This window comes from Rousettus aegyptiacus, unplaced genomic scaffold (assembly GCF_014176215.1).
Source record: "Rousettus aegyptiacus isolate mRouAeg1 unplaced genomic scaffold, mRouAeg1.p scaffold_m13_p_10, whole genome shotgun sequence".
NCBI lineage: Eukaryota > Metazoa > Chordata > Mammalia > Chiroptera > Pteropodidae > Rousettus > Rousettus aegyptiacus.
In genome coordinates this window covers 96,462,201-96,475,822 of record NW_023416285.1, presented here as the reverse complement: position 1 = coordinate 96,475,822, position 13,622 = coordinate 96,462,201, and the positions used below count along the sequence as shown (strand labels likewise).

The following is a 13,622-nucleotide window of genomic DNA, read 5'->3' as shown; positions in this document are numbered from 1 at the left end:
CCCCCACACGCTGTGGGGCGGGAGAAATTCACAAATGGAGGTCACACTGTCCGAATGCAAAATTAGTTAAAAGAATAAACCGGGTGAGCGCTGTTTGCTGTTCACCGACCGCCGAAACCGCAGGAGGATTTTATGATCTGATCTCGACCAACGGATTGAAGACCTTATCCAAACAGGATGCGCGGGAGCTCTCACTCGAAATCGATGTGTTTTTAACTTCCCTCTACGAGCCCAGGCCGCCTCTGACAGACAGGTTGGAGGTGAACAGGAATGTAAGCACATGTCGGAGGCAACATCACACCTTTGGGGCTGTGTTTTTAATTCCTTGCGTGTCTGCTTTGTAGCATGGAGCCATTGGTTTTGACCCTCATGGCTCCTGGAGCTAGCCTCCCCTGGGTCTCGGCAGTTTATTCAGTCTTATCAGACTACCGTAACTACGGTAGGCAAAAGATGCCGCCAAATTATCCGCGCCCCTCTGCCCATACGCAAAGACCCAGAAAGGGTTATTACGTTAAACAGCCTCCACTGTGTACACGGTCCAGGACCTTTTGTTGGATTTCATTTATACCCTTCTACCTCCGGGATTTTTTTTTTTTTCCCCAATTTGACATTTCCATGTCAGACCAAAATCGGAATGTGAGTCTCCTTAGTAGTTACTACCATATCTGGGGGTTGGAACGTACTGAGGCCCCACTAAATGCCTGTGCGGAGAATGAAGGCATGCTTCCTCCGGCCTCCCCGGCAAGAAGGGGGATGCAGAGCAGAAACCACTCATCAGAGAAGGGAGAGGAACCAGGTCACGGGGCCCTGCAAACTGTCCCATGAGGGGCAGAAGAAGCGCCTCTCGAAATGCTCCACGGGCTCAGCTCAGGGACCTGGCGTCAGAATCCTGAGGATTCTGAGGGCTGCAGAGGCCACCAACTGGACAGGGGCCAGAGGGTAAGGACGAGCAAGAGCCCGGACCCCGGGAGGAGATGAGAACAAACTCGCTTTTCCAGAGACCTGGACGCCGATGGGGAGTCCCACCCTAGCCCGGTAGTAAAGAGGAACTGAGTCACGAGAAAGGACGGCGAATTTCAAAGACAGGACCAAGGCAGGGTCCGCAGACATAAAGGGCGGGGGAAAGGGAAGAGAAGGCCCACCGTTGGCGCCCCGAGCTCCCGCAGCCTGTCGCCAGGTGTCTGGGGAGGGAGGAGAGACAGAGGCGAGGGGAAGGAGATTGGCTAAAAAAGTCACTGAAGGCAGGAGCAATGGAGACCCAGCATGGCCAAGGTCACTTCCAAACTAGCAGAACTGAGGGAGGTGACGTACAGACCCCCAGTCATCCTGACAGCTGAGCCCGCGGCCACCGGACGCCTCCTCTCTCCCACGGAACCATGGGTGAGAGTTAACAGAAGGCCCAGCGCCACTGACCGAATGTGTGCGCCCTCCCCCGATTCCGACGTTGAAGCCTGACCCCTAAAGTGACGGTGTCGGGAGGCGGGGCCTTTGGGGGGTGATGGGGTCAGGAAGGTGCAGCGCTCGCGAGTGGGGTTTGTGCCCTTACGAAAGAGAGCCAGCGCGCTTCCTGGGCCCTTCGCCGTGAGGACGCAGTGGGAAGACAGCCATCGATGAACCGGGAAACGAGGCCTCACTAGACACCGAATCTACCGGTGGCTCGACCGTGGACTTCCAGCCTCCAGAACGGGGAGAAAGGGATGTTGTTCATAGTGGATGCCGTGGCGTCTGGGGCAGCCCGTTACGGCAGACGGAACGGACCGAGTTAACACCCAGGTTCCACGCGATTTTCGTCTCTGTCCTGCAATCTTTCTCTTTGTCTTCGAAGGATGGTAAATCCTGACGCAGAATTTAATCCCATTGCAAGGCACACTTCTTCCTTAAAAGGTGAAAATCAACCGCGGTTTTTGTCAGTATGCTCGACCGCCTGCTAGCGACTTCACTGAGCAGAGAACAACATTCCACGTGCGCATTTCATGCCGTGACAGGCACAGGGGTGCCCCGGCAGGTTGACGGACGATAAATAGCACGATTAAAAGAACCTAAGACAGTTTCTCAAGATGACCGTGGCGCGGGTTATTTAACAGGGTGCATCACATCAACTTCTGTCTGTGGGGAAGTGGTAAGTGATTGAAATCTGTCCCGATTCACCTTTAACCAGAAGCCTAAGTGAAAACGAGGCGACCTCCCTTTGGGCAAGTGTCTGGCGGGCTGATTCGCAGAAGTGCACAGGACACCCCCAGCCTCGGCGTGCAGAGGGCCCCCTTTCTTTCATGCACCTCCAGATCTCTACTCCTTCCTCCTCCACCTGGCTCCGACCAGCAAGGAAAGACTGACCCGTGCTTGTTCAGGACAGCGGAAGGCGCTTCAGACTGAACGCCCATGTCCTCTCAGAGCTGACGGGTTGGGGGCCTACGCCCCGGTGTGATGGCATGTGGAGGTGGGGCCTTGGGGAGGTGACGGGGTTAGATGAGGTCACGAGGGGCTCACGATGGGACTCAGGCCCTCACGCACGCACGCACACACACACACACACACACACACACACACACGATCCCTGTGAGGACGCAGGAGGCGGCCGCCTGCAAGCCAGGAAGAGAGCCCTCGCCAGAGCCCGGTGGATGCCCTCCTCTCTGACTTCCAGCCTCCAGAACTGCAAGAAAATAAGTCATGCTGTTTAAGCCCCTGAGTCTAGGGCACTCTCTTATGGCAGCCTGAGCAGACTCATACAGAAAAAGCAACCGCTCTTTTCGGACTGAGAAACAGCTCAGACCGGAAGCGCCGAAGTTAGATGCAGAAGCGTCCCGACTCCAGGAGCTATCTAAAGTAATAAAGAAAAAGAAAAAGAAAAGTTGGCGTAAAGATTTGGATGAAAAAAAAAATGGAAAAGTAAATTTTAGAAATAGAAACAAAAACGAAACCTCAGAAATGACTATCTTGCTTTCTAAACAGCCATAAATACAAAAGCAGGTGAGGCCTCTACGTGACCCCTGACCTCAAGGACTTATTAAATTTCTCAGATAAGCAAACATAACCATCACACTCTGCGCCCAGACCGAGTGCCTGGAAGACGCCCTACGACACTCAGCAGCCCAGCGAACACGGAATCAGCCCCGTTTTACAGACGCAGAGACGCAGAGTGGCCCACCCCGGGCCCCTGCAGCTGGAGGCGTGAGCAGGGGACGGTAACGCCTCCTGCTTTGCCAGGTTCCTCAGGCTTGCTTCCCACACGGACCCTTCTGGAGGAACCCCGCGGACCACGCTCCTGTGCATCTCAAAGGTTCCGAGTGGCTTTGGGCACTAGACAAGACAAGACAGCCCACGGACAAAGAGCGCCTCCGCTTGCTCTGACCCTGACCCCCTCATACATCGGGACACGCGGCGGGAGGTGGGGCGGGGGGCTCTACGGTTTGCCCTCCGCTCAGCACTGCCAGGGCGCCAGCCGCCCCCGCTGAGGCCCGGGTCACTAGGGACCTCGTGGGGCTCCCGCCCCCTTCCGGGATGACCTGCATTTCCTATCCCCTTCCCTGCTCTTCCTGAAGCTGGAGTCGGCCGATTCCGTCGGCACCCGCCTGACCCCCGGACAGCCGCGTGTGACTCCAGGCTTCTCACGGGGGGTCAGGGCCAACTCCAGCACCGGCTCCTCACGTCCCGAGGACGACCTTCCCCGCTCCTTCCCATTCCCTTTCCCTTCCCTCGATTCGTACTGAGCGGTTGAGAAACACCGTGCCCTTCGAAAAGGAGGAAGAACGAGTGAGACCAAAGGAAGAGTCATCGTTATGTTCGGCGCTAGTGGTGGTGTCGGGGGTGGGGTGGGGGGCGCACTGCAAAGAGGACGTCGCGGGGCGCGTCTCGCAGTACGGCCCCCTCCCCCGCCCGTCACCACCAGTTAAGGCTGAGCGCGTCTCATTTATTTAAGGGTGCTGGGGAATTCAAAAGCCCGATGTTTTCCAGGCAAGCCTGACATTTTAGCTCCCCACGCATATCCGTTAAGGAAACAGCACTACCATCTGAGTTTTACGAGTCACACCGGGTCTCGAAACCCATTTACACAAACCCAGAGCGCGGTGCGAGGCATGGGAAAGAACGGTCTCCCTTCCTGCGGACATGATCCGGCTTTCGTCCTGCGACTACCGCGTCTGAACAACGGACAGGCGCGAGGAATGTCCTTCACCAAGTCCTAAAGGATCCCCGCCAGCTCTGCGGTCAAATGGACAGCTCCTGTCCAGAAAATCACTAAGACAAGTCAACACAATTGATTCTTATAGACTGCAAGTTACGTACAAGAGAAGAGAGAGCTCTCGTCCACAAATCTTTCCTAAGTTCCTACCTGGACGCTTTGCGTTCTCGCTTTGAGCACGAGTCCTGCGATTTCGTGAGAAGGAACGCTTCAGAGAGCCCAAGAAGCTACTAGTAATCCTCTGCTTTGCTGTCAATTTCTACACTGACAGATACGTTTCTCCTAAAACCCAAAAGCAATTGGGTACTAGGCTAAGATTTACACACCCAACTTTCCACACAAGGCGAAATTCTCCTGCAGCGTTAAGAATCCCAAGGCCGATTGTGAGCTTAGAGCTCTCCTCACAGCACTGACAAGCCCTTTGTTTGTCATCGAAATCCAAAATTACTCAAGGTATAAACGGATTTCCTGGCTGCTTCTCAAAATGCTGACAACAATAATACTCATAAAATACCATGTTATGTGTCTATACACCTGTCAAATTCAAATTCAACACAAATGCAAACACATGCGATCCAGAACCAGGAAGTTTTTTCCATTAAAGCCCTTGAATGACAGAAAAAGAAACTATAACCCCACAGCTTCATTTACTCAGGACTAACAGCAGTAGCTTATGTGAGAGGAGAAATCTCCGGAAATTTTAATAGAGCAAAGAGCCGAGTGTTTGCTTCCGACGTTCCCGTGAAATTGGCCAAAATGAAGATCAGCAACTTCTGGAAGAAATGCGTATCTCTTCCTCAGCAGCTTGAATTCCAGAATTAAAGGGGGCAGGCAGGGGACAAGGGGGCGGAACGGACGAGGGACCTGGATGGGTCGATCTAACTGCTTGCATCCCCCTAAAAGCTGGGTGGCCTCGGACAAGCAGCGTGACCCCAGCCTCGATTTTCTCTGCTGTAAAAGGAAGCATTCACACCAAACATCCAGCACATTTTAAGAATCAAAATAAACAACAAAGCAAATGTAAAATCACCTCGCGCGTAGTAAACACTCAAGAATGGTTCATTTGTAAACGCGGCGGTCAGTGCCCAGTTACGTATGTCGGAAAGCATAATAACACCTTATTCTCCCCGATTAAGTCCGGGGAAAGTCACTTGAGAGTGCCTTTGAAGCTAATTAAACTCTTCGATGTGCCAGGAAAAAAGCATGATGATTTTTTTTTTCTCTTTGCTATTTCCAGATCTGAAGAGATTATACCATAGTAAACATTTGGTTTGGATATTCGGATAGATGGATGGATGGATGGATGGATGGATGGATGGATGGATGGATGGATGGATGGGTGGATGGGCATATGCATGTATGAATGGATGGACGGACAGAGATTTTGAAACCTCCTCGCGAGACCATCAAAACCCCTAAAGAAAAGGGGAGAATATTACCAAGTTCCAGTCCGCTGTGCCTTTCATTTCTGAACCAGCGATCATGAGCTAGACGGACCTCTAAATCCCCCCACCCACCACTCCCTCCTCTTAAAACGCTCTTAATCGAGGTCTTGGGTTTCAGTCTCTGTAGAAAGCACTCTAAAGTTGAAACGCTTCATAGTCACATACTCGGATGCACAAGGCACGACAGAGCTCATACATTTTCCAGAGACACATCCAGAAAAACGGTACATCTTTTTTTTTCTAAAACGATTCACAGCAGCCAAAAGCGTCAGCCCTTACCTGAAGGTGGGTCCATTCTGTATTTATTCTCTTGACACCAACCAACTGGTCGAAGTCTGTAATCCAAGTAAAACAACCACTGGTCATAGGATTCAGTGTCCTCCAATCCCACATAGCGAAGGCGTAATCTTCCTCCAACATTTCCAATCACACTAACTATCCAGTACTGAAAAGGACTCTGAGAATCCTGAAGTTCTAGTAAGGAATCAACTGTAATGAGGTCTATGGGGCCTTTCCCTCGCAGAGGCTGTTTAAACAGAAGCAAAACTCCTTATTTTAAACTTTATTTTAAGGTTCTCATGGAAACAGATGACAGCAGAAGATAATATTTTTTCACACCATCATCCAAGCTATTGGCAAACAGTCTGGTGTTTCCCCTCCGCCCCCCCATCCCTTCCGCGGCCCTCCCTCCCCTCCCCCCCCCGCCTCCCACACACTTCCATTCACCCACCCGACGACAACCAAAAAACCACAAGTCTATAGGAAATAACAGTGTGTGCTCAGTTCTCAGCAAACAAATCACCCTTCCCGGATAAAACCGTGTTCGTCAGAAACGAGTATGCTTTTAAGAGGGGTCACGCCCAAATTTGCCTCGAGCTAGGAAAGAAGTGGCATGTCCCCTTTTCCAATAGACGGACAGATCGAACACGGGCCGGCAGCCTGACGCCCGGCCGCAAGGCACGCACGTCTCGGCGGCCGCGGCCGGAGCGAGCGAGACCGTCTCACGCTCTGACCGCGTGCGTAAAGCGTGACCGTGTGCAGACGGCACATCGCATACTCGGAAATGGCACCTGTTACGTTAGACTATCACATAAAGTGATCCCTACATTTCTCCCGAGAGCTGGTTTTGAGCATGTATATAATTACTGCCTCATCTAAGCAACCAGGTTAGCTGAGCATAAGTTGGCATATGAAAAGGGTGTTTGTTCAGCCGGCCTTGGAGGCAAATACGTTTTTTTTTTTTTTTTTTTTTTTTAACTAACGGAGTAAGACAATTTGTCTTTTTGAAAGGGTGAATAACCATCATTTTGATTTGTTAACCAAACGATTAAATTAAGCCATTAAGACAAATATACCAGGTAAAATCTTCACGAAACCAAACCAAATAACCCAATATATTAGACAGTGGTGTTCAAAAAGTATCAGTCTTTCATAAGACAAGGGAAATGTATGGTTAAGATTAAGAGAACAATGATACTGTCAACATTCACATCATATTCTTTGTCATTCATTGTGTTTACCACTTTTTTCCGAGAAATCCTTCAGATGTGGAACTCAATATTTATGACAGAGTACACTCCTCTTCCTGTTCTATTATATACAGTAAAATTACAATGTTTTATCCTAAAATTATTTTCAAATGAACCAGCAAGCTTTCAGAGTAAACTCTTTTTTCAGTACCTTAAAATTACTTTAATCGCATTTAAACATGTTTAGCCATTTATCCTCTTGTTTTCGTGAGAGGTTAATTCGATTATTACTTAACACGTGTGTTTAAATCTTAGGGTCACGTGCCCAGAATGGAAGAGCTAATGAAAACATTTATCAACATACTCCGAGGCTAGACTGGATCTTATGTACACTGGGATGGCAACCACATAGAACAGTTATTCTGTACGATTTTATCTACTTACGTTCACTAATATAGGGTAGGATAGTGGGGACTGGTTCTAACACATTGTCTAAAAATGCGTTCCTATCGGGACGAGTTTCTCATGTATTGATTAGACCACACATGAAGATCTTTCAACGCCACTAGAATCGGTAACCTAAGCGATTCGGGAAAAGGGGGAAATTAGGCTCTCTGTGTGTGCACGTGCACCTGCAGAAGGATATACGCTTTGAGTTTAGGTAACTGTGTAACGACAATACGTACACCTTCCAGCAGGCTGGCGGGCGCCGTCCGGGAGCCGGTCAAGTCACGGATGAGGAATTCTGTCCAGTCTGTGTACTTCTCTTTGATCGCTGGTAAGACAAAGGAGAAAACGCAGCGTTAGCAGAGCCGCGGAGCAGCAAATAAACTCCAAGCCGCAGCGCCTTCCTGCACACACGTGTCATGCCAACACCTCTCTGAAGTTGGAGCGCCGCGCTCGAGTAAATCCCAAGTCTGCGACGACCCGCCTGCCGACGATGTGACTTCACGCCCGCGGGTGCCTTAGACGTAGCTGGGCATCAAGAAAATTCGGGGAAGAAAAAATCCTCCAGCCTGTTCAGAAACTTCTGTGACAGCGAAGATAACGCGATATGGGAGGTGACGAGAAAGAGATCGGTGAAGGGCAGACGTCCCAACGGTGGGGAAGCAGACCAGGCTGAGTCACGCGACAGCTTTATACAGGTGGGGGTGTGTGTTTCAGACCCAGGGGGTGGCACCTGCTAGTGAGGATGATGCCTGAGGAGGGACGTGGACAAGCACCGTGGCCGCCAGCCTAGCACAGCACCCTGGGAAATGACGCTGGGGGCACAGCACCCCGAGGGACAGCCCCGAGGGTCACCCGGGCTGTTTAGGAAACAGGACACCTCTGCGTGGCACGAACCTGGCCACGGAAGGAAGGTTGAGAGGGAACAAGAGGCCGACGGCAGGAAAAAAGGTAGAGGCGGCTGCAGGTAACTCAGGACCGAAGAGGCAGGGCCCGAGGCCGTGGGGACAGCTCTGGGAATGAGGGAGGAAGGTGTCGGAGACATCTTTCGGAAAACGAGGTATCGGTGCTGGGTGTTTACCCCAAAGACTTGAAAACCCATATCCGAAAAGACATTTATTTACACACTAATGTGCACGGCGGCATTATTCACGGTGGCCAGGACATGGAAGCAACCGAAGCGTCCTACGGCAGATGACTGGCTAAAGAAGCCGCGGTGCATGTACACAATGGAATATTACTCGGCCGTAAGAAAGGATGAAATACTGACATTTGCGACAACATGGATGGACCTCGCGATAGTCATGCTGAGCTAAATAAGCCAGACAGAAAAGGTTGAAAATCACGTGATATCACTTATATGTGGGATATAAACCTAAAAGCAACAAATGGACAGGACAGACAGGGACTCGGGGACATGGACAGGAGGGGGTCGGGGGGGGAGGGAGGAAGATGGGGTAAAAAGGGTCAAATACGTGGTGACAGAGAGATATTTAACTACGGGAGGCGAACGCACAGTGTAAATATACATAGTCCTTACTGTTAAAGTGTGCAGCTGAAACTTACTGGATTTCGTTAACCAGTGTCACCTTAAAAAAAATTAAAAAAAAAAAAAAGCAGCAGCAGCAGCATCAGACCCTGGGGGCCAACATCTGAACACGAGTGCTTAGAACCCCGGACCTGAGCGCGCCCCACTATGGACCCCCACATCCGGGACGGCCCTGAGCTTTCCCCGGGCACCGCTGGGTTCAGAAAACCTGCAGGAAGCCAGAAGCCGCCTCTCCGCCCACACAGTGACTCCGACCTCAGGCCACGTGACGGGCCACAGGCCTGGGCGCCGTCCGGCTGCACCCAGGACTCAGCCTTTGTGAACAGTTCGAGTCTCGGGGGGCATGGGAATGGTTCTGCAGCTCCAAAACCACAGCAGGCCACAAAGGCGGGGAGATGGGGGGGTGCGGGGCGGGGAGTGACATCACAGCTCACGGTGGCTCCGTGGTGGCCTCTGTGACTTAGAGTAATTTATTCAATCTCTCTCCTACTCTTTCCTCATCACTATGATGGTGCTAAGAACATTCTGCTTCTAAGATGCCCTAAGGCCCACAGACACATATGTCCATAAAATATAACCACATATAAGCCATATATAAACACGGGGCTGGACCCTGGGGTGGGGGAGACACAGCCCGAGAACCGTTCTGATTGCAGGCATCCCGTTAAACCCCGAGAGTCTCGGCCCCACACGGGACCGGGGCTCCCAGCCGCCTGGCGCTCAAAGCCCCGAGCCTGCGGGACTCCGTCTGCCACAGCCCCCCGCGGCCCCACGGGCGTGGGCAGTCTCGAGGCTGGCTGGGCGTGCAGGCTACCGGACACGTTTTGCGATTTCCCCTCGGCACTGCTCCCTCTTCAAGTCTTTCTTGTTGTCGGTTGATGTATTTTTTATTCCTTTACTATCACTCCAATGGGGCCGCTGGAGGAAGAGGGGGTAAATAAGGAGTGCTCAATGCACAGAATCTCCTAGCTCTCCAGAGACTGGAATTTACAGCAAGATGCGAGGCGGCGGCCGCCCGCGACTTATCGGGAAAATGTCTTTTTAACGCCGACTTCTGCTAAAGAAAAGAAGAGGCTCAGTGGATTTTAAATTATAAATGGGAACACTTACGCTTATTATTAAGAATAAAAGGCTATAGAGTTCTTTCCCTCGGAGATTTTTTTAAGGAGAGAATCTACATTAATTTTTCATAGAGGGTTCAAATTAAACTGTTCCTACAGATAAGAAGATAGATCGTAGAATGATTCAACGGGATCGATAAGCTCCTACTGTGTGCAACGGACCGCTTTACACACGGCCGCGGTCCAAACTAGTAGATACAAGTGTTCCTGTCCTTGATAATAAATGCAACCCGATAAAGGCCAAAGGTGCAGAATGTGATAAAATGCATACACGCGCGCACATCCCTGAGCCTCGTCACATCTAGATCAGAGAAGACGTTTTCAATTCGGCCTTCCAGGCTCTTTCAGTGGCATTAATGTGCTCGTGTGATTAAAAAAGCAGTATCACGGTTTCCCGCCGAAGAGCAGGATTTCACAAAGACGCTATCTAAGAATCGTCGGAAGCAAATGGCAGAGACCCCCGAGTGAAGACATGAGGTTAAAACAGGAAAAATAAGTGATGCGAACCCCACTTCGTTAAACATAATTAAACATTTAACATGCATGCCGTAGTCTTCGACTCCTCGGTCGGTGTTTATGCCTTCCGCACTTAACGCTCTACGCCTCACTAAGAATTTTCCTCAGTGTTGGCTGAAATCAGCTGACTGTGGGGTCACGTGTGACTTTCGATGGCAACTGCTGCACTGGCTGGTCGTAAGGATCGAATGAGAAAACAAAATGTAAACTCCCCGGGGCACCTGTCACTCAGGTGTACGGTCTCGACGTTCGCAAAAGTGAAGTGTTCTTTGATAATGCAAGCGATCCGTTCCTCTTTAATGCGTTCGGATATTTGTATAACGTGTTAAGTTTTCTTTCAGAAGAGTGTACGTGGACTGTCTCAAACTAACTTTTGATTATAGGTTATCAATGTTTCGCAATCCAAATTTAACTTTTAACCAACCTGTAATCGGATCATGGGTACAGAGTGACAGCCATGGATATAAAATCATACAGTTAATATCTTATTAATTTGAAAAATCGTAACTGAAATAAAGATTCCTCCCAGCAGATGATGGCAGTTTCTAGCTTGTGAAATCTCTTCATTTCCCTTTCCCGGTTTGGATATGGATGCTACTCTGGCCACCGCGATCATGTCTTGAAACACCCACAAACTGGTACCCCCTCAATTACTTATGGAAAATAATCCCTAACATAAACCATTCGTTTTTTTTTTTTTTTTGCCTCTATTCCTGTTTCCTCACCCGATGACAAAATCAGTCACCTGATACAGAACGCAACAGGACACGCTGTGTGCAAAGATCATTAGTCTGCATTCACATGATGTCTTTCGTGAGAACAGGCCCACAGCGCTGACGTCGACATGCATGTTTGCACACGCGGCTATGTGTGCTCATTTTCTAACAGATACTACGTCGCTCCTGCGTCTCCTCCACATCCCAAGCCAACTCTGTTCCTGACGCTATGCACAAAGGCACACAGAAGCCAGAAAAACAGCCCAGTCGAGACGGCAATCACAAAACTCAGCATTCCGGCCAGATTTCGCCGCCCCGACCTGGCTTAGTGCTGTGCAACGTTACTCTCCACGGCTTAAGTTGCTCCTACAAGTCACGCAAGTTGCGCCTTCATGATCGTATTCTAACAAGCTCTTAGCGCATCTTATTCTGCCTGTGTAAATAAGGCAAATGCCTCGCGACGTACCTGTTTGCTGTAATGTGTTGTCAAGAGGATTTGGGGCACTGCAGAATGTTTTCTGGGCAGCTCCTCTGAATGGCATCCCGTGCCACCTGGGGGCGTATCAGCAAGGAGTGTCCTCATCGGGGACACACGTGAGATGAAGCGACCCTTGCCTGAAGGTGCCACCCCCACCTCACCATTGTCCCCTGTCCTTAGAAAGCACGCGCTCCCGACCTTGATGTCCGGGTCCAGCGACCTTCTCACCCTCTGCCACCCCCTCCCCATCCATTTCTGCCTCATTCTGCCTCTCCACCTGCGGCCCCTCAAACACTCGGCAACTCGACTTAAAATTGCAGCATGAAAAAAAAAAAATCCTGGGGCCAAAGCATCAATCTACAAGTTCTAGAACCGCCTGTTGTTTTAATTTAAAACACTCTCTTAAACCCTCTTTTCTGACAAGTTAATGCCCTTTTTCTTTGCTCTCCTCCAAAACCAAACCTAAGCAAAGGAGACTTAACTCCCCACCCCCCATTCAACCCAGTCACCTTCCTCCCCCGCATCTACCAGGCCACCGAGCCACACTGGTCATCGAAGACCGGCCCACGCCTCCGCCTTCTCGGGAGGAGCTGACCGCTTCCTCCCTTACGCAGCGTCCTCTCTGCGGGCCACCCGGACAGAAAACGGACCTTCGTTTCTTTCTTCTCCAGTCATGCCGTCTCGGTTCCCTTGACTTCCTCGTCGACCCAACTTCTGACGATCCGGGATCGCTTAGAAATTGGTCCAGGGCTCGCTCTCCTGTCTCCTCGCTCTGTGGTCTGTCCACGGATAATTTCACCCACCCACGTGACTTCAATCACAGCGATGCCAACAGCTGCCAGCTCCTCTCCACACACCAGACCCCTTTCCCGAGGCCGAGAATCACGGAGTCCGAGAGGTTTAGAATCATGATATTATCGCAATTCAAATTTCTTTCCTGGAAACTTAATGAGTCATATCCCGTGTTTGTTTTTCCATAGAGATGTCTTTTTTGTAAAAAAAAAAATATATATATATATATATACATATATTGATTTGTAGGAGCTCTTTATATGTGTTAGATATTTTTTGTTTGCTATAGTAAAGCTCTTCGTATATGATATTCAGTACGAACCTTTTATTTTTAATCAAATTTATCGAGGTGATGTTGGTTAATAAAATCATACAGGTTTCAAGTGTACAATCGATAATACGTCATCCGTGTACTGCACTGTACGTTCACCAAGTCGAATCTTCCGCCACCGTATACGTGACCCCTTGACCCGTTTCTACCCCCTCTCACTCCCCCTCCCCCACTGGTACCCACGGATCTGTTGTCCACGTCTCTGAGTTTTTGTTCGTTGGTCGCTTTTAGTTTTAGAGCCCACGAGTGACATCACACGGTCCTCAATGTCTTCTGTCTGGCTCATTTCGCTCGGCGCGATCACCGCGAGACCCCACACGTTACGAGGCTAACATCGGCCCGATCACAAAAGCTGGTAAGGATAACAAGAAAGAGGAAAGCTACAGACAGACGTCTCTGGCACAAGTCTTGTATACGGAGACGTGAGCTCCTGTCACTCGGCCACTGAATCCTGGGGTGAGAGCCGAACTCCTCGGCCTGGCCCAGCGTCCGGCGTGACTGGGCCCCTCCCCGTTACTCTTCCCTGGGCTTTCTCCGAACTCCTTTAAAGGGCCCCGTCACAGGCTCTCCACACCCTCTTC

General features: G+C 50.4%; 1 protein-coding gene across 4 annotated transcripts in view; it reads right to left on the bottom strand.

Moving 5' to 3' along the window:
• Nucleotides 1-13,622, bottom strand: part of SFMBT2 (Scm like with four mbt domains 2) — a 172,807-nt gene that overhangs the window by 82,355 nt on the left and 76,830 nt on the right. For all 4 annotated transcript variants that reach the window (XM_016136408.2, XM_016136406.2, XM_016136405.2 and 1 more), the window contains 2 exons: nt 7,778-7,866; nt 5,902-6,148 (listed from right to left, as the gene is read on the bottom strand). In XM_016136408.2, the coding sequence (XP_015991894.2) occupies nt 5,902-6,148; nt 7,778-7,866 (336 nt within the window). The remainder of the gene's footprint in view (nt 1-5,901; nt 6,149-7,777; nt 7,867-13,622) is intronic.